The sequence below is a fragment of the Chiloscyllium plagiosum genome, chromosome 24 (assembly GCF_004010195.1).
Source record: "Chiloscyllium plagiosum isolate BGI_BamShark_2017 chromosome 24, ASM401019v2, whole genome shotgun sequence".
In the NCBI taxonomy this organism is placed as follows: Eukaryota; Metazoa; Chordata; class Chondrichthyes; order Orectolobiformes; family Hemiscylliidae; genus Chiloscyllium; species Chiloscyllium plagiosum.
Genome location: NC_057733.1, coordinates 38390773 through 38418771, shown reverse-complemented (window position 1 = coordinate 38418771; position 27999 = coordinate 38390773). Strand labels below are relative to the sequence as shown.

General features: G+C 42.1%; 1 protein-coding gene across 3 annotated transcripts in view; it reads right to left on the bottom strand.

Moving 5' to 3' along the window:
* Positions 1–27999, bottom strand: part of LOC122562204 (zinc transporter ZIP11-like) — a 717305-nt gene that overhangs the window by 534605 nt on the left and 154701 nt on the right. For 2 of the 3 annotated variants that reach the window (XM_043714885.1, XM_043714887.1), the window contains one exon: positions 9421–9565. In XM_043714885.1, the coding sequence (XP_043570820.1) occupies positions 9421–9565 (145 nt within the window). The remainder of the gene's footprint in view (positions 1–9420; positions 9566–27999) is intronic. The other variant, XM_043714886.1, reaches the window with a different exon arrangement.

Below are 27999 nucleotides of genomic sequence, written 5' to 3'. Positions count from 1 at the left end.
AAATTTTCCATTTCCCCCAGCTGGGTTGACAGCCAGACAGGTGGCATTAAATTAGAGCTGATTTCTTGGATGCTATTCCTGCCAGCTGCCCATCGGAATTTTTACACGTGCCAGCAATGCCACGAAAGGACTACCTCCTGCCCCTACTCTCCCACAGCGGGCAGAGGTCAGCCCTACGCTTCAAGGATCTCATTCCTTGTATTGTTCATGGGAGGGGGTGGGTTCCCACTTTATAGTCAACCAGGTCCACAGGAGGTCCTCACCCAAGGGTTGTTTCACAGAACACAAACACAGAAATGGGTTATAGCATTGAAAGAGACCATTCGACCAATCATATCTACACCATCCTCCAAATGAGCAACTTAACTAGTTCAACTGCTCCTCTCTATTTCCATTGCCCTACAAAATCTTCACCGCAGATCTTCATCCAATTACCTGTTGGAAGCCATGATTGAATCAGCTCGCAGTACAATCCAAGGCAGTAGGTTACAGATCCTATCCATGTCCCTCATGTCACCTCCAACTCTTTTGCCTTTTACCTTTAGTCAGTGCCCTCTGGTTCATAACACCTCCAAAAATAGGAACAGTTTCTCCCATCTCCTCTGATCCGACAACACTTCATGATTTTGAATATCTCGATCAAATCTTCTCTCACCTTTTCTTCTCTAAAGCAAACAGCTTCAATCTATCCACATGCATCAAATCCCTGATCTCTGGACTCATTTATAAATCTCTTCTCCAACTTTTTCAATGAGCTATTTCCAATGCAAGCTTTATTGCAAGGTTTGTGAAGGTCTGTAGGTAAAGCGGTATTTGCGGTAAAGCCTGCAATGTTGCACATAGACCTCACCTTGGGATTTTCCAACATAGGGTTTCATTGCAGTCCATAATTTGTTTTTAATACATTCATGGGATGTGGGCTCATCTGGCTGCCCAACATTGATTGCCATCCAGGAGTGCCCGAGAGAAGGAGGTTCTGAGCTGTGCCTTGAACTGTTGCAGCCCACTTGGTGTAGGTAGACATACAGTGCTGTTAGGGAGAGTCTTCAGGATTTTGACAGAGCAACTGCGAAGGAATGGCGAGATAGCGCCAGATCGGGGGGGGGGGGTCATTACTTGGGGGGAGATCTTGTAGGTTTAAGTGGTACCATGTGTCTGCTGGCTTTGTTTTCCACAGCGGTAAAGGTCACGTAATTGGTAGATGTTGACAAACTAACTTTGGCATGTTGCTTCAGTGCTTCTTGTCGATAAAAAACACTGCTTCACTGTGCATTAGTTGTGAAAGAAGTGAATGTTGAAGGTGGTAGATTCGTATCAATTAAGTAGACTGCTTTGTCCTGGATGGTGTCAAGCTTCTTGACTGTTGTTGGAGCTGTACCCATCCAGGCAAGTGGGGAGTACTCCATCATACTCCTTACTTGTGCCTTATAGATGATAGACAGGTTTTGTGGAGTCAGGTGCTGAGTAACTTCCAAAGTATTCCTGGCCTCTGACCTGTTCTTACAGCCATGGTATTTTTAGAGGTGAGAGCGTAGTGCTGGAAAAGCACAGCAGGTCAGGCAGCATCCGAGGAGCATGAAAATCAACGTTTCAGGCAAAAACCCTTTATCAGCCTTTTCCTGCTCCTCAGATGCCGCCGGACCTGCTGTGCTTTTCCAGCACCACACTCTCGAATCTGATCACCTGCATCTACATCCTCACTTTTGCCTATTTTTAGAGGTGGCCTATTTCAATTTCTGGTCAATGGTAAATAGTTCAGGATTCAATGATGATCATTGAATGTCAAGGGACAATAGTTGGAATCTCTCATTTCAGAGCTGGTGATTGCCTAGCAGGTGTGTAATGTTAATGTTAGTTATCAGCCCAATTCTTGCTAAGGTCCAGGTCTGGCTGTGTTTGAAGACAGGTTGTTTCAGTATCTGAGGAAACAGAAATGGTGCTGAACATTGTGAACTCATTCGAAAGCATTCCCTTTTTCTGAACTGATGATAGTTGAAAGGTCACTGCTGAAGCAGTTTAACATTATATAGCTTCAGGTATGGATTGAGGAAATTGTGCCATGATAGCCTGGAGCAGAGATAATGGACCTCCAACCACCACATCCATCTTCCTAGATATGACTCCAACTAGTCACTCCAACCCCCACCATTCCCCACTGATCCCAGACTTACTAAGGCTCTTTGGTGCAACACCTGGTCAAATTTGCCTTGATGTCAAGGGCAGCTCCTCTCACCTCCCCTCTAGATTTCACCTCCATGTTTGAACTAAGGCTGTAATGAGGTAATGTGCTGAGTGGGCCTGGTGGAACTGAAACTGAGTACCAGTGAGAAGGTTATTGCTGTGTAAAAATACTACTTGATAGCAACTTTTGACCACACCTTCTACAACTTTGCTCACAACTTAAAATAGACTAACGGTCTGACAACTGATTAGATTCTCCACATTGCCAGGGAGATGACAGCATTGTAGCAGCATTGGAACAAGTTATCTTTGGGGCAAGACTAGGTCTGGAGCACAAATATTCAGGACTATTGTTAGAATGTTGTCAGGGCAGCCAGGATATTTGCAGTATGCAGTCCTTTCATTGTGTTTTTAGCATTGCGTGCTGTGAAGCCAGTTGGCTGAAAGCTGGTATCTACGATGCTCAGGAGGAGGCCGAGATGGATCATCCACTCAGTTCTTCAGGCTGAAGACTGTGGCAAATGCATCAGCCCCATCTTTTGCACTGATGCACTGGGCTCCATCATTGAGGCTCAGGCTATTGTGAAGCCTCCTCCTTCAGTAAACTGTTTAAATTTTCCATCACCATTCAATCCTGGACATGGATTTGTTCTGTTAGCATAATTTACCTCTGTTTATCAAATGCTGCTTGTATACAGCTTTGGCACGTAAAGTAGTCCTGTATTGTAGCTTCACAAAGTTGACATCTCATTTTTAGGTGCTGCTGGTGCTGCTCCTTGCATGCCTTCCTACACACTTCACTGAACCAGGGTTGATCCCGTAGTTTGATGTTAATGGTAGATTAGGGGATGTGTGAGGCTACAAATTATGGTTAAACACAGTGCTGCTGTTATATGATGGTCTAAAACGCCTCATGGATGCTCAGTCAAGTAGCTAGATCTGTTCAAAATCTATCATATTTAGCACAGTAGTAGTGTTACACTAATGATCAATGTGAAGGTGACTCTGTCTCTTTGCAGTGGTCATTCCTGCTGATATTGTCATGGTCAAATGCTCCTGGCGATGAGTGCAAGCTCAAGTATGATTTTCCCTCACCACCTACCATAAGCACAGTCTACCAGCTCTGTCCTTTAGGATTTAGCCACTTCAGTCACGCTTGCTGATGGGCATGTTTCCAAATGGTGAAGCAGTCAGATGTTAGCTGGGTCGTGGAAATATGTTTTTCTGCACTGGACATAGAAAAAATAGCTGGAATGTGCCTAAATCAGAAGCCTTTCTTTTGTCTTTTATTTAAACAGTAGAGTTACAAAGAGAGCATTGGCATGCTAGATCATCATTCCCCCATCCCAGGCAAAACTTTTCACCCTGACCCTGCTAACCCAGGTAAACTGTTTGGTTATAACTAATAAACTATTAAAATAGGAAGGAACAAAGGGCTTTTTTTATAATTAAAAAAGTATCAGAAATCACCCAAGGATAAATTTAGGTGAAGCAAACTCAGTTGCCTTTCGTTCAAAATCATCCATGATTAATATACAGCCCACATGCTGGAACTTGTTCCATGATTCAATCGTTAATTTATGAATGATTAAAAACAATTTTTTGTGACATTTCAAAGCAAACTGTAGAGCCCATTTGACTGCAAGAGCTGTTTTGTTGACAATTACATTGCTTTAATTCAATGAAGCAATTTTGGAAAAAGGCCAAACAGTACATAATAGAAGTGAATATATATTAGTTATAATACGGATTCATTTTCCATAAAACATCAGTCAGTGATGTGCGTTCTGTTTATACAATGGATTATAAGCAGCTTTTCACAAGTTGCAAATTTAAAATGAAATCTTTGACTAATTTTGCTGACAATTTTTCTTTTCTTTTATATAATCAACAGTCTAAGCCAACGACTATTTGAACATAAAGCGTCACAGCTAAGCTTGGTTCTGTCCTCACCTGTCTTTAACACAAGTGCCTCAGAAGCTGTGTTCATTGGACTAGAAGTGGGAACCTTGGCTGATCTTCCATTCTCTAAATATGTTTTTATTCAAAGGAGCAAATAATAATAAAACAGCTAAAAAAATTCAAAGTATTCCTCAATCTTTCTGGAGCATACCCAGCTATGACTTTATGAGAAAGTTTATTCTCTTGAAGAGCGGTTGCAACTTTTTTTGTGAAATCCAATGACTTTTATTTAAGAATTCCAATTACTGCACTACTGAAATTACTAGTGTTGGAAAATAAAATAGAAAGCAGTAAATGTAGTGCCTACTTTGCAATTTACACTTATTTAAAATGGCAACAAATGCACAAATGAATGAAAATGTCAAAATCAAAACAGGGGACAGCAAAAAGCTGAATGTAGAAAACTGAGCAAGACAGACATGAGCAGCAAATCCATCCAAATCTGTGAGCAGCAAACCACTTTAGCATTTCAGCTTAAGTAACTTTGGAGAATCAGCAATCTGTAAAAGGACTTGAAAAAATGACAAGGAGATCAACTCAGATAAAAGAGAGTTAAGTATGCTGTGCACTCCTGCCAAAGGCAAGCTAGGAATGGGTTTAATAGGGAGAAAAGGCTGATAAAGACAGTTTACATCATTTTATCCTGTGGTGGTAAATTGTGAAGTATAGAAGAATGGAGAATTGTTGGATACAAATAATTAGGGATGCTCGTTTCTTTAAGAAATGGCCACCAGCAATTCTGGATTATCCTATTCATGGTTCCGGCTTAAAACCCCACTGAGATAACCTCTACATTTCCGAGAATACTCATCAACCTGTTGGAAGATTTCCTTAGAGCTGGCATTTGAAGGAAATAGGCTCATCTAAAACCTTTCAGCAGTATATGACCATCGTCAATAGTAGCTTGAGGAGAACGCAGACGTTATTTTGAATTTTATGAGATCACTTCCACTGAATGGTGCAAAGAAAATACCACAAACAAAGAGAAATTTGGAGGCACAGTTTGATGTGAGGCTTTCACACAGAGAGCATGTATGTGATGGTGCCTGCTGCTGATGTTGCCCCATCTCCATTCACATCCAACGCCTCCAGTATTCTGCCTCTCCCTCCCCACTGGTGTATGGAGCAAGTTACTACACAATGTTAACATGCACATGAGTTCTTTCTGCTGCTTACTGCTGCTTTAAAACATCTTCATACTCCAAGCTTAGAGCAAATTTAGTTGTATACTCTGTCATGTGGTAACATCAGCTTGTTGCTTCACAGAAACTTCCTCCACAGTGGAAGAGTTCGCAAAAGACATTGGTGGGGCAGGGTGAACAAAAGTTTTGAAATATTTTGTCATCTGACACACTGGAAAATAGTGGCATTTCTTAGCAAACTCGATTAGTTTCCAAACTCGCCAAGTATTAATGAGTTGCAAAGGACTGAAAGTGCATCCTTCTCTTTTCTATCATGAAATAATGGAAGGAAAACACCATCTTTCAAATTCTACAATGGGCAATGATTTATGAGGTTTAGTGATGGAACTTGTACAGCTTTTAAACAGTATTTTGTAAATAATAGTGAGTGGTTGGGAGAAGATGAAGGGAATGCTTCCACAGAATGGAGCATCTCAAACTTAGGTTACAGTTTCAAACTCCCTCACCGTACTTTCCAAGATGCTTGAAACCTCCCCGAGCTATATCCCTCAACTTCCCTCGGGTCTGGGGTCCATTAGCACCTTCCTGGCTGCATCCACTGCCAAGTTCTTAGTGTTGCTGGGACTCTTGGACCTCCAGGAACACAGGTTAGCCAACAGTATCCAAGGGTGCTCTGCACCAATTTGGCCTGTCCATTATGGCTTCAAGGCAAGCTCCTGCTGGCCTGTCAGCTGGCAACCAACTAGATTAGATCTTGAACACAGAGCTTCTGGATCTGAGGCAAGGACAAATCCATTGCACACACGCAAGACACCCACAGCTTATAGTATTTACTTGGTTTAAAGATACCAAAGCATTTGTGTTCTTGTGAAGAGCTCTGTGGTACTGCGCAGAATGGCCTTGCAAAATTCTCATTAGCCTCATACTTAAATTGCGTGCTTTCTCTGTCTCAATTCAATCACTTGGTGGAGAAAGTTTTGCACCTGCAATTTCTACCCCTGCAATCCATTTACTCTCGCTGCCCTCAGTTTGAGTAACCTACACGTGTCACAACATCGCTGGGAAAACTTGTGACGAATCAGCATGATCAAACTGCAGAGCAAACAAATTAACCTGCTCAAAATATAATGCAAGGTGATAAAAATAATGGGCAAAAAAACCATGCATTTGGCAAAAGATCCTTGTTTGTTGGTACCATGAATAAATGACCAGGCTGCTTCCTGGGATTAATGGACAGGATGTGGTCAGATAAGAAAAAAGTAGGCTTTTGATTCAGAGTATGGTGGAGAGTTAAGTTAGAGCTGGGCCCAGTAGTAAAAATGTCAACTCCAATGGAATCAAAGGGTTTTTCCTCAAATGTGCCCATTAGACACCTGCCTCCACTTTTCTCGAGACTCTTTTTATTTATTGTGTCCTTATCTTTCTGCTATTTGATACACATCAGATCGCAAAGCAAAGCATCAATTTAAAATTAAGCAGACGGTCTTAGTTGACATAGGGCAGGATTTTCCCACTGGCAAGGTGCAGGATTGGAGGTTTGATGAAGTCCAATGAAGTGACTCTCTGGGTCAAAGTGATCCCTATCCACCACCGAGGAAAAGGCCTGATCTTTGGCTGAAAGCAGCCTCCATACAGCAGACAGGGGTTCAAATCCACACACCCCCAACCCAATACATAACGAGTGACAGAATACCAGAGGTCATGTCCCTTCATAGTGATGGCTTCGCAGCTGTGACAATATTTTGGTCTGATATTTTTATCACGCTTCAGAGTGCACCTCCATCCTGTTGTCCAAACCTACAATAGCAGTGCCATCCCTCCAGTCGGGGCGCCAACCAAAGGTCTCCTCAGGCCCTTTGATTGGCCCTTCCACCTACCCAATGCACTTATTCACCCCCCCCCCCCCACCATTGGAAGGGGCAATGGGACTCTTGCTGTCTGCTTTATAATGGCCATCTCCAAGTCGATCACAACCGACATCAAGAGAAGGTTAAGAGGTGACCATATTGAGGTGTTCAAAATTTTGAACAATTTTAATGGGATAAAGAAGCATATTGTTTCCATCAGTTGGTATGTCAGTAACTAGGGGGATCACAATTTCAAGATTGCCAGCAAGACAGCGAGGAGTGTAATGAGAAGAGACTTTACTCGGCAAGTTGTTAGGATTTGGAATGCACTGCCTCGGAGAGTGGTGGAGGAGGTTTCAAAACAGGGCTGGATATATATTTGAAAGTGATGATTTTAAGGGGCTACGGAAATAAGGCAAGAGATTGGGACTAGCTGGGTAGCTCCTTCAGGAGCTGGTACAGACACGACGGTCGAACAGTCTCCTTCTGTACAGTAGAAGTCTATGATTCTGTGATTATGCCAATTCCCGGTTCAGAATATGCATCAAAATTAAACCATCATTACAATGTCTGATTATTTTGTTTCACTACCTACTTACACTAGTAACTGCATTCAGTGCTAGGGAGCAGGTATGAGTAAGAAACTAGGAACAGGGTGGACAAAGACAAACAAGTTGAACTAAGCAGAAACAGTCATGCATGAACTGACCATGACTGCATATCATTACATTGTATTGTATTGCTGTCAAAGGGCAAGTTATAAACTGACTCTTTCCAAATGGTCAAAAAGTCCAAAGCTAGAAGACCATAAGGTTCAAATAAACACAAAAACTAGAGACAAGGATGTGTGTTCTGTACCCAGTGACATATGCCTAAGCGTTTGCAAGATTTGAACTCAACTATAAAAAGTCTCCAGAGCAGTCAATTATAAATTGCATTGATGTCACCATTAAATTACTGAAACCACTGGGATTACTGTACTCATTTCTTCTTTATACAGTATTTGAATTTTTGTCAGAAAACTACGCCATTCACCCCAAGGAATAAGAGTCGATAAAGTGTGGAGCTGGAAAAAGCACAGCAGGTCAAGCAGCATCAGAGAAGGAGAGTCGACGTTTTGGATTGGGACCTTTCATCCCCTTATCCTGCAATGTAGAACCTGAAAACGTCAGGATACTTCTTACCCACTTGTCGCAATTCACAAGCAGGATTTCATCATCAGCGCTCAGCCCTAAATTTACCAGATTAGGTTAGATTAGATTCGATTCGATTAGATTCGATTCCCTATAGTGTGGAAATAGGCCCTTTGGCCCAACAAGTCCACACTGACCCTCCGAAGAGCAATCCACCCAGACCCAATCCCCTACATTGACCCCTGACAAATGCACTTAACACTACGGGCAATTTTACCATGGCCAATTCACGTAATCTGCATAATTTTGGACTGTGGGAGGAAACCGGAACACCTGGAGGAAACCCACACAGACACGGGGAGAATGTGCAAACTCCACACAGACAGTCACCCAGGCAGGAATTGAATCCGGGTCCCCTGGCGCTGTGAGGCAGCAGTGCTAACCAATCTATTAAGGATTATCTTAAATTGACAATACATACAAGCTTTCATCACTAATTTCCTGCTCATAGCCATTACTGTTCAGCTCCCAGACTATTACAGACATTCCAATAGCAACAGAACATACAAAAATATTTAATATTGATCAAAGAAAACGCCAAAATGACCAAAACATTTTCGGGAATTTAAGATAGTTACACATCCTAAAGTCAGCAGTTGTTGCAAATTAATTTTCTGCTTCAGCATTTATTTGCAGAAAAATCCATTTTCATTCCCAACATCTTTTACATTAATTTTGAGGAGCTATATTTTTGAGAGAGTATTAATAATAGTGTGAGTTCACTGACATCTTTAACGTCTTCTGATTATTTCTAACTTTCACTCTGAAAAAACCATGGAGATGTGAATAAACATACTCTCCAGCCACAGATGTAAGCAAGCAGAATAAAAGCTGACAGTGCACCCAGATCCAGAGCAAATACTATCCCACATTAGTCAGACTGATTAGAACACAATAGACAACATTCTGCAGCCAAAGGAAAGAAGAATTCTCTTAACTGATTAAGCTGAAGCAACTGAACCACCAGAAACTATAATAAAACCCTGGATTGCCATTTAATATATTTTGAAATAAATGCAATTGCTCCCACCCATCCCCTTTAAAAGTTATTTAAATCAATGTTTATGTTTGTTGGCATATGACACGGATGCTTGCCTGCAGATAATCCACCTCTACCTATCCGGATGGCGAACTCTTCATCTTGACTCTTGGCATCTTCAACTTCCTCTTCCTTCTTCCCCTTCACTGCTTTCGCCTCCTGTTTGAGCGCAAATGCCATTTGTGGAGAATCGTCAATACCCTGAAATAGAAGAGGTCATGCCTGGTCAGAATTTGCATTTGTTTTCCATGATGTTTCCTTCTTATATACCTCTTCCCATGGTATGTTTATTCCTGTTGTATGTCTCAACATTGAGAGAGTGTTCTGAGTTAACCAGTTTCTCCAAGAAACAATTACAGGTTCAGACATGTACCTGGAAAAGCAGCCTGGAGAGGTGGGCAAAAGACTTGCCTTTCAAGGAGGAAGGTTGGAGGGCAAAAAGGAGAGGAGTTCAAATAAGGAGGGGTTGGAACAGAGTCAAGAGGGAAAAACTATTTCTCTAATGGCATGTTTGACAACAAAAGGCCTGCAATTTAAGATGAATGGCAGAAATACCAGAGGCAGCAGATTGATTTTGCTTATGATGTGGGGGGAGAGAGACTGCAAGAGAGAAAACAGTTAAATCTGTTCATAAAAATGTAATCAGCTTACTTGTAAATAAACCTGGTATTTCAGCATAATGTTGCATATCTTCAGGAGCTACTATATGGAGATATTATTGAAATGGGCTTTCTGTCAATTGTTAGGTTTAAATCTGAGATTGAGATTTGAGATGCAGTAAAAAGGGTAGCAACTGTCTGGCTAAAATCTTCCAGCTTTGGACACATGCAATGGAAATGCTTTCACTGTGAACTCACCAGTCGGTGGGAAATGTGTTTCGTGTGATGGTTTATTGTGTTTGGACATGATTGCCAGTTACATTGAAAAAAAAGCTTGTTGCTAACTTCGGCCTACAGTCTTCTGCCAATTTAAATATTGTAGTGTCGAAGCAATGAATGATTTCCTTAGTGCTGTTGCTTTGTTTAATGAAGGGTTGATAATTATTACAGATCATGATGAATTATTCTAATGCTGCATCTGTACAAATCCAAATGTCAGTACAGTTATATCACAGTTTGTATTTATGTTACAACATCATCTAATAAATGACTTAGCAACAATGAAAAAAGGAGCCCCCTCAAAATCAAAATGCAACCCCCCCAATTGACATGTATCATTTTTCACAACACTTGGTAAGTTCAGGGCAATCCAACTTTGGACTGGAGTCTTAAAAGAGGTACTAGGCCCTGCACTTGCATTGCTAAACAGCCAGGTCCTTGTTTCAGACCCAAGTCTTTGTCAATGTGGTGGGAAACACACCTCACTCATCACTCTGGATGTTACGTGCCCATTTTATACCTGTAGAACTTGCATTACCCCAAAGACTTTCTGAGGCAGAGTCTTACTCCATTCTAAATTGATAGCTGTCTGAAGACAATTTTTTTTATTCATTCATGGGATATGGGCATCACTGGCTAGGCCAGCATTTATTGCCTGCCCAGAGGACAGTTAAGAATGAACCACATTGTGGCGGGTTAGGAGTAGGCCAGACCAGGTATGGATGGCAGTTTCCTTCCCTAAAGAACATCAGTGAACCGTTTTGAATGCAAACTCCGCATTTTGAAGGAAACGATTGCGTCAGGGAGGGTCAGAAGGGAAATGGTTCCCACTGCAAGCCTTTTTGCAAGTGGAGGGAGGTGAAAATGATCGGTGTATCAAGGGGAAAGGGGAGATACCAAAGTTGAATGAAATCAAGGCACTAAAGAGAAAATGACAGACAAACAGAGTTAGGGAGAGAGACACAGAGGAGAAAGCAAAACAATAAATCAGGGAACAAAACTACATAACAAAGACAGGTGACACAGGTGAGAGAATATTCTCCAACCTACTGTGTGTCATTCCACAAAAGATTGATGAGGGTAAGGTATATTCTTTTGCAGTGTATTATGACATCAAGTGAATTTAAATGTAAGCATCAATCCATAGAAAGGTGGTCTGAGTGTTCTGCATTAAATTGTTTCAGGCAGGGCTTTAATAGACAGGAGTTAAGGAATGTACTCAAATGCATTAAATAATTGTGCTTGGCCACTGTTCTGAACCCCTATCAGGTTTACTTGCCTTCTAATTTTTCAACACTATTAATAAATCTACAACACATCACCACACAAACATTCATCTTCCCCACGTAGTTCCGTCCTCAATAAGAGAATGGATGAAACAGCAGCAAACAGCACCATCTTCATCAGAGATGCACTGCACGTCACAACATAACAAACATCTTTCAAACGGAAAGGTTAAACATGAGTCAGCAACAGAAGCTTCTTCTTAATTAAAAAATGGTTGTTTGCTTCTATTTCAAACACATAATAATGAGAGATCTAGCTTTCAGTTATATTCGAGAGGTTATTAAGTATCGCTCATGACTTTGCTTGTCCCTAATACATAATAATGAGAACCTGCCCTCCATAACAATTGAGCCATCACTCTGCTTCAATAAGGACTCCATCTATTCCACTTTCATAACTCCCAGTCCTGGAAGTAAAGACAAATTCAATAGTACACTGTCATTAATTATTTAAGCAAATCAACCACAATATTAGCAGTCAACTCACATTTTCTCAAATCAAGTATTCTCAAGGTTTTGTAGGTCCTGTTCAGATTGGAATTACAGTCCAAAACAAAATCAAGATAAGGAACATCAAAGGATGAAATTTAATGTCAGACTAATTTACATACAAGAAGTGAGCTGCCTTTTTAGCACAGTTCATCATTAAATTGTAGAGAGAATTGGGGGATGGTCAAAGTAAGGCAAGTACTTAGCTGATTAATTAAAGATAAGAACATTGGGAATAGCTAATGCCAATCCTTTAAGCAAATGGCAGTCAATGGCAGGTGAAGTAACAACAGTTTGCATTTATATAACACCATTAAAAACATACATGTCCCAAATCCTTCACAGAGTTGTACAAGCCAAATAAGAAGTCACACTAAGGACGACACCCAAAACCTTGAACAAAGACATTAGCTTTAAGAAGTGTCTTAAAGGAGAGGGCAGAGAGTTTAGAAAGGGAATTTCAGAGCTTAGGTTTTGGTCAAGCTGGCCTTACCAATCATTGGGTGAAGGAAAGCAGGGATATGCAAGATCGGACCTGGAGGGACAGAATTCTGAAAAGGTGATGGGGATCAAGGTTGATTTTAGGAGGTTACAGAGATACACGAGAGTAATGCCACAAAGGGATTTGAGTACAAGAATGAGAACATCAAACGTGAGGTATTTATGTATTTGGAGCCCATGTCAGTCAACCAGCACAAAGGGCAACAAGTGAATGAGACTTCAAATAAGGGCAGGAGCATTTTGGATGAGCTGAGGTTTACGGAGAGTGGAAGATAGGCCAGGAAAGCATTGGAACTGCCAAGACAGAGAATAATAATGAATTGAATGAGGTGCTATTGTTATCACTGAAGCAAGGCTGACAGCTGAGGCAACAAGTGCTGGGGTATTTTGCTCCATTTCTCAATAGGTGTCACACAGTCTACCCTGTGATAGAGTACTGTCCTGTGCATTAGGTTGCAAAGTAAGCCCAGCTACAATCTCAAAATGTTCATCATCACTTATGTTTTTTTTTACTGATCAACCCTTAGAATAATTTCAAATTACCACAGCCAGATAACCAGCAATTAATATGCAAAAACAGCTACAAGTCAATTTGAACACCTTGCTGGGTGTTAAGTACGTACTTGGGACAACTAGCCTTTATTATTCTGCTGTTTGGGAGAGCAAAGCCGAAACAAGACAGTGGGGAAAGACAGGAGAACAACTTGCAAGGTATAATTAAACTATTAAATATTACTCTAGTGAAAGCTACTGTTTACATCTTCCCTGGGACAAGATACATGAGCAGAGTTCATCTTTAAATTACCCTTTCCAGAATTACCAAGTGCAAATTGTTTGCTTCAGTATAATTAACATTTGATTCAACCAATCAAAATAAAATTACTCCAGGAAATGCGTCCTAAATTTCTGCAAAGGAACCATAATAAAATTGAAGGGCCAGAAGCAAGATCTCACAAATTGTATTCATAACATCGGTTGGTTCATTGTAAATATTCCTTTTCTAACCAGCAGTGAGTCAGTAACTTAGTCTGATATTGTAGAGAAAGCCATGATTAACGATTAACCTAACGGTGCAGAGCTAACATCGAAGAATCCATCAATTTACCATTTGGTTTGTCCTGAAAGAAGACATAAGGAATAATAGATTAGAATCACGGAATCCCTACAGTGTGGAAGTAGGCCATTTGTCACATCGGGTCCACACCACCCCTCCAAATAGCATCCTACCCAACCCCTGTGATCCTGCATTTCCCTGGGCTAATCCAGCTAGCCTGCACATCCCTGGACACTATGGGCAACTCAGCATGGTCAATCAACCTGACTTGCACAATTTTGAACTGGAATCCTTGGTTCAACAAAATGAGGAACTTGCCTTCAGAAGCTTGGTTGGTCAATAGCAGCAGAATACGCTAAATACTAACTTTCAATATCATAGTTACTTGAATGGATACACTCAATGGTGTCACAAATTGATGACGAGTTATACAATGGCTTTCCACCTTTCAGGCAACCACAACAGATGTTTTGACAAAATTTGCTTACCAGTTCATTCAGAGTTTAACTGTTTAAATGCAGTGATTGTAAAAGACACATTGACAGATTTTTGTGTACGTTTTAAAATAAAGGAAATAGTATTAATCGTTCTGAACACTTAATCTATAAAAATGATTTATGAAAGACTCCAACTCACACTCACACATGCATTCAAGATTTACAGATGCTAGTGTTGGACTGGGGTGTGCTAAGTTAAAAATCACACAACTCCAGCTTACAGTCAAACAGGTTTATTTGGAAGCACTAGCTTTCGGAGCGCTGCTCCTTCATCAGGTGGTTGTGGAGTACAAGATTGTAGGAGACAGAATTTTAAGCAAAAGTTTACAGTGTGATGTAACTGAAATTATATATTGAAAAAGACGAGACTTAACAAACAATCCAGGTCTTTTTCAACATATAATTTCAGTTACATCACACTGTAAACTTTTGCTATAAATTCTGTGTCCTACGATTTTGTACACCACAACCACTCCGAAAGCTAGTGCTTCCTAATAAACCTGTTCGACTATAACCTGGTGACGTGCATTCAAGAAATTCACACACATTAACAAGTAGGTTGCAAAGAGGGAGGATAGATTAAATTATTAAAGCGTCCCAAAAGAAGGTTAATAAATAAAACAGAGCCCGTGGATTTACAACATGGATGGTTTCAAGCTGGATTGGTGATCTTTCCAGATTCTGCACCAACACAATTTAAGAATCTCTGTCTTCTCAGCAGTCAGCAGCTGTTTGGTTAATGTGGAAGACACTGCCTGGAGTATTTGACTGGTCAGAATGCAGGAAGGGCACAAGTTAGAGGAATAGTTGGATGGAGAGAGTGAGAATGAGAGAGAAAGAGACAGAGTGTGCGAGAAAGAGACAGTGCGAAAGAGAATGAAAGAGACAGCATAAGAACAAGAGATAAACCACGATGCTGCTCCCCACTCAAGATAGTTTCTTTAAACACTTAGGATTAGCTTGATCACATAACCTTCATTTCCAAACTGGCTGTTTGCCAAATACAGTCCCAAGTAGACAAACAGGAGGCTGGAGGAGCACAGCAAGCCAGGCAGCATCAGGAGGTGGAGAAGTCGACACTTCAAGTGGATCCCTTTTTCAGAAATGATTCCTGAAGAAGAGTTATACCCAAAATATTGACTTCTCCACCTCCTGATGCTGCCTGGCTTGCTGTGCTCCTCCAGCCTCCTGCTTGTCGACTTTAGATTCCAGCATCTGCAGTTTTTTTGGCTCTAAATATACTCCCAAGTCAACTAGGGAACTGTCACTCCAGAACCACAGTTTAAAGAATTTGGAATGTGCGACTGATGCAGTCCTTCATTCACTTTGGACAATGGACTCTGCCAACAGCTTTGTCTATATCCCACCTGAATAATAGCTGATATCTGGAGCTTTTGTGAATGGTTCGGGAAATGGGTCACTGACACATGTTTTAAGTTCAATCCACCGTGGGTTACTTCAGGAAAGCATGTCTCCTTTCTCATGGTTTTGGGCAATTTACAAGGTGAAGTTATGTAACTATTCGGAGATTTAAGAGCTGCCATTTGATTCACTTAAAACACTGTTTTCAGTTGATTTTAAAACTTATTCTGTGGTTTCAGGCCAAACAGTAAAGAATGTACTTTTTGATACAATACATGGTTTTGTGACAATATTTTCAGTGGAAACTCAATTGTGGTGATAATTGGTTAACGGGCAAGTTTTCCGAAGAAAAACAGTATTAAACTGATTTGACAGAGGATAACATAATAAGATGCAAGGAGATCAGGATGAATGACAACTCTGTTGAACTAACAGAGATCACAGCATTACACTTCCTTAAGGCATTACCAAATGATTTAACAACATGTTGTTATATTGTTACACAGGACACTACATGGAGAATGAAAGTTATCACTAGTTATTTTGCAAAATAAACTGAAAAGGACCAACTCTGCTAAGTCCACTTTACTGCTTTCAAAACTGAATAAATTACAGTTTGGATATTTTGGTGTAATATTCCCACTTCAGAGATTTGAGCACTTAATCCAGGCTGACGTTTCAGTGCCCCTTTGAGACAGCCTGTCAGATGAATCATTAAACTAAGCTCATCCCTCTCAAGTGAATATAAGAAATACCACAGCAGAGCAGAAGAGTTCCAAGTACATCTTGACCAAAATTTATCCCTAAACTGTCATGACTAAAATGGAGATGTCAACTCATTGACATCTTTGAGATGAATTTGATCTCTCACTACCATTAAAAAACCAACCTGCTATTCTTTTCTTATTTACTTTTGAACTGCACACATTTTCTCCCCCTCCTATTTTTCAGCTGTCTATTGCATGTCACCGAGAGTAAGAGATTCACACAAAGTGTCACTAACCATCCAGAGTGGATAGACAACACTCATAGACATTTCTATTAGCAGCCGATTTAAATGCCTGGAAAATACAGATACCCCCTTCAACAGCAAGTGTGGTCTTTCTCTCTCTCTCTCTGGGAGTAAGTGTACGAAATGTGCCTTGGGCGCACTCTCTATTCACCACCAGGAGTGACCACACAGAGAATCTCCCTCCAATTCTCCTTCCATCTGTCAAGAGAACTGTTCACAATGAATAAAGTCAACACCTAAGAAACAGTTGAAGCAGGCTGATCCCAATACCTCCATGATGCTGCGTGATGGGACTCTATCGTTCAACACTGCACCACATGCAACCTCCTGTTACTTCCTGGAGAAATCAAGACTGGAAAAGACAGATTTTGATTCTGAAAGAGTATCAAGAGTTATGAAGTAAAGGCAGGAAAATAAAGTTGGAGTACAAAGCAGCTGGAATCTAACTACATGGAGAGTAGGCGTGAGAGCTAAATGAAACTCTTTATTCCCTATCCTCTCGTTTGGAGAAAATGATGATGAGACTCGTTTAATACCTCCGTCAATTGACTGTGTCATATAATAAACCACTCTGCTATTTGCTTTCATTGGAAACATTTCTCCAGCTGTTGCTAACTGAAAACCAGCTTGTACTTCATACAAATCTGACCAGCTGTCAGGAACCAGTAAATGTAATTTATTTATAATTAAGAAAATAAATGAAAATGAATGATAAGGACCCATTCTTGCCTGGATTTGTCATATTGTTTCACTGTGTCACTTCACATCTTCCTCAAGACAACTGGCTTTCAAGTTTGATTTGTGTATTAGCATGGAGCAGTTAAACAAGGTGGAGTGATCCCACGGCAAACAGATCAGATGTTAGCTCTGCAGTCCTGACACATCCATTCATAAAGGGTGGCGCATAATTAACAATTCACTGGAGGAGGAGGATCCCCAAATATCCCCATCCTCAATGATGGGAGAACCCAGCCCATTGGGGAAAAAGATAAGGTTGAATCACTTGCAGCAATCTTCAGCCAGAGTGCCGAGTGGATGGTCCATCTCTGCCTCCTCCAGTGGTCCCCAACATCACAGCTATTAGTCTTCAGTTAATTGGCATCACTCCAAGCGTGATCAAGAAATAGTTGGAGGCATTTAATACTGCAAAGGCAATAGTCCTGACAACATACCAGCAATAGTACTGAAGACTTGTCCTGTAAAACGTGCCACACCTCTAACCAAGCTGTTCCAGTCCAATTACACAACTGGCATCGACCCAACAATGCAGATAATTGTACACAAAAAAAACGGATAAATTCAACCCAGCCAATTACCACCCTATCAGTCTACTCCCATCATCAGTAAAATACTAGGAAGGTGTCATCAGCAGTGCTATCAAGCAGCAAAACTTTGCTCACTGACACCCAGTTTAGGTTCTGCCAGGACCACTCAGCTCCTTGCCTCATTACAGTCTTAGTTCAAACACAGATGAAACAGCTAAGCTGAGCTGAGAGTGACAACCCTTGACATCAAAGCCACATTTGACCAAGTATAGCGCCATGGAGCCCTAGCAAAACTGGAAATAATGGGAATGGGGGAAACTCTCCATGGGCTGGAGTCATATCTGGCACACAGAAAGATAGTTGTGGTGGTTGGAGGTCAGTCATCTCACCTGCACGAGTTCCCCACAACAGTATCCTAAGCCCAACATCTTCAGCCGCTTCAACAATGGCCTTGCCTCCATCATAAGATCAGAAGTGGGGATGTTTGCCAATGATTACATAATGTTCAGCACCATTTGCGGCTTCTCGGTTTCTGAAACAGTCCATGTTCTAATGTAACAGGATCTGGACAATATCCAGGTTTGGGCTGACAGGTGACAAGTAATATTCACAGCACACAAATGTCAGGCAATGACCATCTTGAATAAGAGACAATCTAACCACAGTCTCTTGACATTCAATGGAGTTACCATCACTGAATCTCCCCCATTATCAACATCCTGGGGTTTACCATTGACCTGAAACTCAACTGGACTTAACATATAAACACAGTGGATACAACAACAGGTCAGAGGCTAGGAATACTGCAGCAAATAATTCACCTACTGAATCCCCAAAGCCTGTCCACCATCTCCAAGACACAATTCAGGAGTGTGATGGAATACCCCCACTTGCCTGGATGGGTATTGCTCCAACAACGCTCAAGAAGCTTGACACCATCCAGGACAAAGCAGCCCACTAGACTGGCAGCACATCCACACAGATCCACTCCCTCCACCGGTGACGGTCTGTAGCAGAATGTGTACTATCACCAGGATGCACTTCAGAAGTTCACCAAAGATCCTTAGCCAGCACTTTCCAAACCCTCGGCTACTTCCATCTAAAAGGAGAGGGGCAGCAGATTCATGGGAAAACAATCACCTGCCAGTTCTTCTCCAAGCCACCCACCATCCTGACTTGAAAATATATCACCATTCCTTTACTATTGCTGGATCAATATCCTGGAATTCCCTCCCCTGTGGCTTTGGGTCTACCAACAGCACGTGGACTGTTGTGGTTCACCAGAATCATCTTGAGGACAATAAATGTTGACCCAGCCAGCAGCTCCCAGTTCCACAAGTGAATAAAAAAGATAAAAGCAAGAGTTTGCAAAGTTGTCTATTGAGGCATGAAAGCCATTACGGGGCAGGACATAAGACCATAAGAAATAGGAGTGGAAGTAAGGCCATTTGGCCCATCAAGTCCACTCTGCCATTCAATCATGGCTGATGGGCATTTCAATGCCACTTACCCACACTCTTCCCACAGCCTTTAATTCCTTGTGAAATTAAGAATTTATCAATCTCTGCCTTGAAGACATTTAACATCCTGGCCTCCACTGTGCTCCGTGGCAGTGAATTCCACAGGCCCACCACTCTCCTCATTTCTGTTTTAAATTGAGCCCCACTAATTCGAAGGCTGTGCCCACGGGTCCTAGTATCCCTGCCTGACGGAAACAATTTCCCAGCATCCACCCTTTCTAAGCCATGCATTATCTTGTAAGTTTCTATTAGATCTCCCCTCAACCTTCTAAACTCTAATGAATACAATCTCAGGATCCTCAGCCATTCATCTTATGTTCAGCCTACCATTCCAGGGATCATTTGTACAGCTCCTGACCAACAGCTCAGGAGCTGTATTTGCTCTCAAAAAATCGAGTTACTTTGTGCAAACCCTGTGAGAGCTCAGTGTTGGAAGAATGTGTGTCACCTGCATTTCTGGACAATGGTAACCCCCTTGATGTTGATAGTGGAGGAGGTTCAGTGATGGTAACTCCATTAAATTGTGGGCGGCACGGTGGCACAGTGGTTAGCACTGCTGCCTCACAGCGCCAGAGACCCGAGTTCAATTCCTGCCTCAGGCGACTGTCTGTGTGGAGTTTGCATGTTCTCCCCGTGCCTGCGTGGGTTTCCTCCGGGTGCTCCGGTTTCCTCCCACAGTCCAAAGATGTGCAGGTCAGGTGAATTGGCTATGCTAAATTGCCTGTAGTGTAAGGTAAGGGGTAAATGTAGGGGTATGGGTGGGTTGCGCTTCGGCGGGTCGGTGTGGGCTTGTTGGGCCGAAGGGCTTGTTTCCACACTGTAAGTAATCTAATCTAATCTAATCAAAAAAAAATGTCAAAGGGTGGTGATATACATTGGTCTGTGGGTCAAATTGTACTCTCAGATTTCCGAGTTGTCCTAATGACTATTTCATACAATTCCTAGAGTGTGGAAGCAGGTCATTCAGCCCATCAAATCTACACCAACCAACTGAAGAGAATCCCATCTAGACTTACCCCCCCACTACCCTCGAACCCCACATTTCCCATGGTTCGCTTGCACATCCCCGGACACTATGGGACAATTTAGGATGGCCAATCTACCTAACCTGCACATCCTTGAACTTCGGGATGAAACTAGAGCACCCAGAGGAAACCCACATAGACATGTACAAGCTTCAGACAAACCGTCGACTGAGGCTAGAATCAAACCCAGGTCCCCGGTGCTATGAGGCAGCAGTGCTAATCATGAGCCAGACACTTATCAGTATGGTCAATGAAGACAATAAGGCTGTGACAGAGGATGGTGAGAAACGGAGTAAAGAGAAAAGAGAGAGAGAAAATGGAGTGATTGGAGTTGGAGGCTGAAATTCAAATGCAAGAGAAATACTAGTGATAAATTTATTTTAAAGTTCGGGGTGATATGATTTACAAGGATAGTGTCCACATACCTTAAACATAATTGGACTTAAAAATTATTGAGAGGAGCGTAAGTATTTGGTACAAAAGGAAAAAACAATGAGCCTTCTTCTGTTTAGATTCAACAGCAGAGGGATAGTGGCACCCAATTTGAGACGATTTGGTTTGCAATGCCTCCTTTGAGTGGCCAGTGTGTACAGTCAGGTTGACAAGAGTGAAAGAGGAATGCATAACCAAACCAAGCCCAGAATATTGGCGACAGGTAATTGTTGTGTGGGAGTTAAGTGCCAGAAAGCGGTGGACAAATTGGAGAAGCGCAGGACCAAACGCAATGTACACACAAACATACCACCCACCATTAATCTCACACCCTGCTCCACCCTCAGGATATGAACATCCTGTAGGCGAGACAGCCTGATCCATTGTACAATAACAGGTGGCTAAGAGCTTGTGACAGGACTTCAACCACACACAGGGCTCATGGTAATCTCGTAATGTATGTTCAAAGTCCAAACTACTGACGTTTCACAACTGCACTTCCAGAAACTTCTTATTGTGAATAACATAAACTTTGCTGTTGTCCTGATTGTATTCTCTCTCTCTGGGCTGACTGCCGAAGTTGTGACATTATAATTTGATGTTAAGGGTTAGAGCAGAACACCATCTTTACTATTTTGACAGTGAGAATTTGTAATTACTGTTAACGAATTACTGTATGGGCTGAAAACTGTTCATTTGCCAATTTACTGTTAAACAGATGTGTCTGTTCACTTATTTTCTAAACGAGGCTTGTCTAACCTTCCCACATGAGGAGGCAGGTGAACAAAATATCAGAAAGATACGGTTTTCCACAACAGTGAACATTAATCTTCAAAAAGCATTCCAAAACAATAAATTGTTCATTTAAATGAATAATTGATAAACAGCTAATACAAACCACAAGCAGCCAGCAGAGGAGACATAATTGTGTTGTGATCCTGTCACTGGCTTTGCAAGCTGGAGAGGCAGACTCATGATCTGGGAATATGGGTTTGAATCACTCCATTATAGAGGTGAAATTGGAGTTTCATTAAACTGATTTTTCTTTTCCCCCAGAACCTATCTCAATGATTAGGAAGCGGAGTTACACAAAGCAAGTGACTAGACTCCAAGTCCTGATCACCAGTGCTATGTTCAGGCGTGGGGTTTAACTGGCACTGACCTTGGTTTGCATCTCGAGGAAATACTCTGAGCTGTTTTCATGGAATCCACACTAAAATGACATCAGTAACTCGATGCCTTTCAGCCTGGGGCTTCATCATCTTCTGCTTAGTAGAGAGGTATTTGAGGAAAAGGAGGAGGAGGGGACAGTTGGCTACATGTATCACCAACCATTCCCCCATCCATTCTCTTATTCACTCATTGTGTGTCATCTGTGCTTCCGTCTGTGTATGTTGCTGTCCATATGTGCACCTGTGTACCTATGTATTTATGTCTGTCGCATTTGTTGTCTGTCGATCATGTGTTCGTGTCCATGTGTGCCTGTGTCCATGTCTGACTGTTGTGATGATGCTGCTCCTTTAACAAGGTTAGGTTGTCCTTGGATTTTTTTTTGTCAAGAGGTCGTAAAGACTCAGACTCAGACTTCAACATGCTTTTAAGTTTTAAAACAAACACTTGTATAATGAAAGGGGAGTGGCCAGTTCTCCCAGCTCAGCTTTTCTCTGGTCTGGTTTGGTTTCAGCTGTCTGACTGTTCACTGAAAGCAGGCTGTCAGTTTGAGGCTGCTGGTCCAGGTAACAGTTACGTGGAAGAGAGCGTTCCATGCTGTGTCCCTTTGCCATTTCTCTCTCCTGTAAGACCCGGTTTTTGATTTCACCTTTTTTGCCATGGAGTGTTTATGAGGATTGTTGAAGGAATTCAGAACACCATCATTAAAACTGGGATAATCTAATGGATTTTTGGATAGGTTAAGTTATTCTATATTCTGTTTTCTTTTGCTTGTGATTCATTCTGTAATCTTGTGAATAAATTCTGTTTTGTTTAAAACTAAGTGGTTTGACCAGCTGCATCCCTCCTAGAATATCCACTTAACATCTGCTTAAAACAATCAACAAAGTTAGGGTTCGGGCTATTTGCTGGAAATGTTTTGAGGGGGTCTGGCCAGGTCCATAACATGGCCTCCAAGAGCGTGTGCCCATGTGTGGTCTATGTGTCCACACATCCGTGTGTATATCTGCGTATAGCTGTGTGTGTACCTGTCTATAGTTGTATATGTGTATGCAAGTGTCTGTGCATGTGTGCTTGCATCTGTCTTTCTGTCAGTCTGTCACTCGCTCACTCAGCTCACCATCTGGGCTGTGCTGTAGCTGTAACTGTTGCCCCTCACCAGCTCTCAGTCTCTCTGGTTATCAGTGGGCCAACCTCCCTGACTGCAAGGCCCTGTTTCAAAATAAATCCTTCCTACCTGCATTGCTGCTGGGAGCTACTGCCCAGTTGGTGTGGGATCAATTTGGCCCTTAATTAAACCTTTGAATATTTTAATTGACTTATTTGTGGTTACACTTACACACACGCGCACACACACACACCTCAAGCTAGTGTCTCCCAGTGCCTGTCCCACAGGCACACTGACATAGGCCTCAGGCTGGATAAACACATTCATATTGCACCAGTTCCCCCATCACAGACTTTTGCTTTCTCACATTTACTGCTGTCAAGTTTCATAGTGAGCCAGGCATTTGCAAACACAGAACAGAATCGAATGCATGAGCAGCTTCTTTGAAATCTCCCAATTATACCGATCTGGCTTATGAACAACAGCTTGATGAACCATGAAGTACCCTTCAGCAAGCCGTGGGCTGCCTTAGACAAGCCAGGTCTAAATTGCAATCTAATGGTGCTTTTGTTTTATTGTTCATTCATGGGATGTGGGCATCATTGCAGGATTTACTAACTAACCCGAATAGCCCAGAAGAGTCAACCATATTGTTGGTGAGTCTGGAGCCACATGGAGGCCAAGCCAGGTAAGGATGGAAGTTTCCTTCTTTAAACAGCTTTATTGAAGCAGATGTGTTCCGCTGAGCTATAGGAAGAGGCTGAATAGACTGGGGATTTTTTCCCTGTCGTGTCAAAGGCAGATGGGGAGTGTCATAGAGACATAAAGATGTACAGCACTGAAACAGAACCTTCGGTCTAACTCATCCATGCCGACCAGATATTCCAACCTCATCTAGTCCTATTTGCCAGCACTTGGCAAATATCCTGGAAATCCTTCCTGTTCATATACTCATCCAGATGCCTTTTAAATGTCGTAAGTATATCAGCTTCCACCACTTCCTCTGGCACTATACATGCACCACCCTCTGTATGAAAAGGTTGCCCCTGAGGTCCCTTTATATCTTTCCCCTCTAATCCTAAACCTATGCCCCCTGATTCTAGACTACTCCACTCCAGGGAAAAGACTTTGTTTATTTATCCTATCCATGTCCCTCATGATTTTATAAACCTCGATAAGGTCACCCCTCAGCCTCCGACGCTCCAGGGAAAACAGCTCCAGCCTATTCAGCTTCCCCCTATAGCTCAAATTCTCCAACCCTGGCAACATCCTTGTAAATCTTTTCCAAACCTTTTCAAGTTTCACAACATCCTTCCGATGGGAAGGAGGCCAGAATTGCATGCAATATTCCAAAAGTGGCCTAACAAACACCCTGTCCAGCCACAACATGACCTCCCAACTCCTATACTCAATGCTCTGACCAATAAAGGAAAGCATACCAAACGCCTTCTTCACTATCCTATCTACCTGCGACTCCACTTTCACGGAGCTATGAACCTGCACTCCAAGGTCTCTTGGTTCAGCAACACTCCTGAGGACCTTACCATTAAGTGTATAAATCCTGCTAAGATTTGCTTTCCCAAAATGAAGCACCTTGCATTTACCTAAATTAAACTCCATCTGCCACTCCTGAGCCCATTGGCCCATCTGAGGCAACCTTCTTTGCTGTCCACTACACCTCCAATTTTGGAATCATCTGCAAACTTACTAACTATACTTCTTATGTTCACATCCAAATCATTTAAATAAATGACAAAAAGTAATGGACCCAGCACCAATCCTTGTAGCACTCCACTGGTCACAGACCTCCAGTCTGAAAAACAACCCTCCACCACCACCCCTGTCTTATACAATCGGCCAGTTCTGCATCGAAATGGCTAGTTCTCCCTTTATTCCATAAAATCTAACCTTGCTAACCTGTCAAACGCCTTACTGAAGTCCAAATAGATCACATCCACTGCTCTGCCCTCATCAATCCTCTTTGTTACTTTTTCAAAAAACTCAAGGATTCACTCAATCTCTCCTGTCTATACCTGACATATGCTTTACAGAAATTTATAAAATCATGAGAGTCATGAATGGGTGAATAGCCAAGGTCTTTTCCAAGGGTAGGGGAGTCCCACACTAGATGGCATCGGTTTAAGGTGAGAGGGGAAAGATTTAAAAGGGACCTAAGGGCAATTTTTTCAAGCAGAGAGTGGTGTGTGTATGGGATGAGCTGCCAGAGGGAGCAGTGGTGGCTGGTACAATTACATTTCAAAGGCATGTTGATTGGTTTCTGGGTAGGAAGGGTTCAGATGGATATGGGCCAATGATGGCAAATGGGACTAGGATATCTGGCTGGCATGTACAAATTGGTCCGACATGTCTGTTTGCGTGCTGTACAGCTCTATGATTCTCTGATAGTCAACAACACTTTCATGGTCAACATTAGAGACTCAATTCCAGATTTTTATTATGTCCACATTCCACCACAGAGGATCATAGAATCCCTACAGTGTGGAAACAGGCACTTTGGCCCAACAAGTCCACACTGACCCTCCGAAGAGTATCCCACCCAAACCCATTCCCTATCCTATTATTCTACATTTACCCCTCACTAATGCACCTAACCTACACATCCCTGAACTCTATGGGCAATGTAGCATGGCCAATTCACTAACTTGCACATCATTGGACTGTGGGAGGAAACTGGAGCACCCAGAGGAAACACACACAGACACGGGGAGAATGTGCAAACTCCACACAGACAGTCGCCCAAAGCTGGAAACGAACCCGATCCCTGGCGCTATGAGGCAGCAGTGCTAACCACTGAGCCACCGTATCTGTCATGGCAGGACTCAAAGCCAGGTCCCCGACCATTGCCTGGGTCTCTGAGTTAGCAGTCGAGCAATCATAGAAGCCATGACCTCCCCAGTGTCTATCGACAATGCAAACCATCACCTCCTCAGTGTCTGATTACAGACGCTTTTCAAAGGTGAGCAAAAACAAAATGATTCAACAATATCCAGTAGTGCCTGTAACTCAGAAAAGTTCAACCTTTTTGCCTCCTGTAAACTTAAACGCACTCATCAGGAATAACTTCTGAGTATTCCTAACCATTTCAGTAATATTTTATTAAAGCAGAATGAACAAAACAATTGATGATTGTTTTACACAACAGCTTGTGTGCAGTGTTGGGGAATGAGCCAACAGTGTGCATCAGATATATAAAACTGCCCGGAGCTTTGAAAGGAATGAATTCAAGTAACAATCCCAGGAAATCGCCCCCACAGTGGAGTTGCGTTGTGTGTCCCACTATCATTCCCAAAGCAAGATTCTGCTCTTATTGCGGGTCAAGAGCCAGAGGGTAAAACATATGCCACTGAATGCCTCAGTAACTTCCTAATGTGTAACAATACATCATGTGGAGAATGATATTGCCTTTAGAAGCCAAGTAACGTACAGCACAAGTGGGAAAATGTGATTGCATGATGCAATCGCTTCAAGCAATGTTTCACAAACAATTTGTTTTGATAAAGTCGATCTCAATCTCACCACCCATCGCGGAGGTTGCGTTCTATGTGGTGTACGGACTTACCAGCCGAGGGGATCAGAAGTGATTAAAAAACTGGCACAAAGCTGGTCACTTCACAGTGAATGCACCAAGGAAAGTGTAATTCACCCCAAGGGCACAGTACATTGGCCTGTTCTGGTTTTCAGGCTGAGAACCTCAGAGCATGCATACATCAGTCACTCAACTTCAAAATTATTTTGGCATTTGCCCATTTATTTCCTTGTATGAGAAGGTCAGTTTAGCTCAGCTGGTTGAATGGCTGGTCTGTAATGCAGAGTAATGCAGGTTCAGTTCCCACACCACCTGAGGTCTCCATGAAAATTCACCTTCTCAACCTTGTCCCTAACCAGAGTTGTGGTGTGGTCAAACCACCATTAGTTATCTCTCTGTCCTGAGACCATGGTCCTTTGGGACTGTGGCAAATTTACCTTGACATCCTTGTTGATACTGCTATGGCATGGCATCTAAGCTGATAGTCAACCATGTCGCTGTAGGTTTGAAGTCGCACATAGGCCAAACCAGGCAGGGTGATGCTGCATTTAAAATGGCGCCATAAATAACAACTTGTAGTCTTTTAACTCTACCCACTTGAATATATGTGAAAATAAAGCTAGCTCAAAAATGGCAGCTTCCTTTCCTAAACAGCACTAGTGAACTGGATGTTTCTTTTCTGTTAATTGAAAATGGTCATCATTAGACTCTTAGCCCATGCACAGTGAGGGAAACGGCTGCCTGGAGATGACTGAAATGGACAAACAATCGGAGGGTGCTAACCAAGGGCAGGAAAACAAGCAGCTCAAGTTCCAATCCTCTCTCGGTGTGGGCAGAGGTGCCAGAGAATCCGACAGTGGCAAATGTGACACTCAAATTCAAGAAAGGATGAAAGACAAATGACATGCCAGTCAGTGTAACATGGTTAAGGTTTTAGAAACAATATCTGGCAAGCAACACCAAAAGATAAAATCAACGGACACTTGAAGAGGTTTGGTTAATCCAGGAAAACCAACAGGATCTTTATCTTGAGAAGTGGGAATCGCTGGGATGGCCAGTGTTTGCGACTCCTTAGGTCACAGAAATGTAAACCTGATTTCAATGGGGAGTAGCCTACCAGCACAATCAGATCACAATTCTAGATCTCCAGACTGCAGATGCGTTCAGCCTATTAAATTGATATCTTCACTTCACTGCAGGCAATCCATCACATCACTCATTTGCAGCTTTGCAAGCACAAAATAGCACAGCTGTCAGAATGCAGAATTTTAGAAAACAACATTTCTCCTCTCCTGAATTAACTGATTACTGTGAGCATAACTCAAACTCCCAATCATTAATTATTTGAATTATGAGGGATTGCAACTTTAAAATAACTGGGCAGCTGCCAAAGCCAGAGATGTATTGGAAGTCATAGGCCACTGTTGGAATATTGCGTGTAATTCTGGTCTCCTTCCTATCGGAAAGATGTTGTGAAACTTGAAAGGGT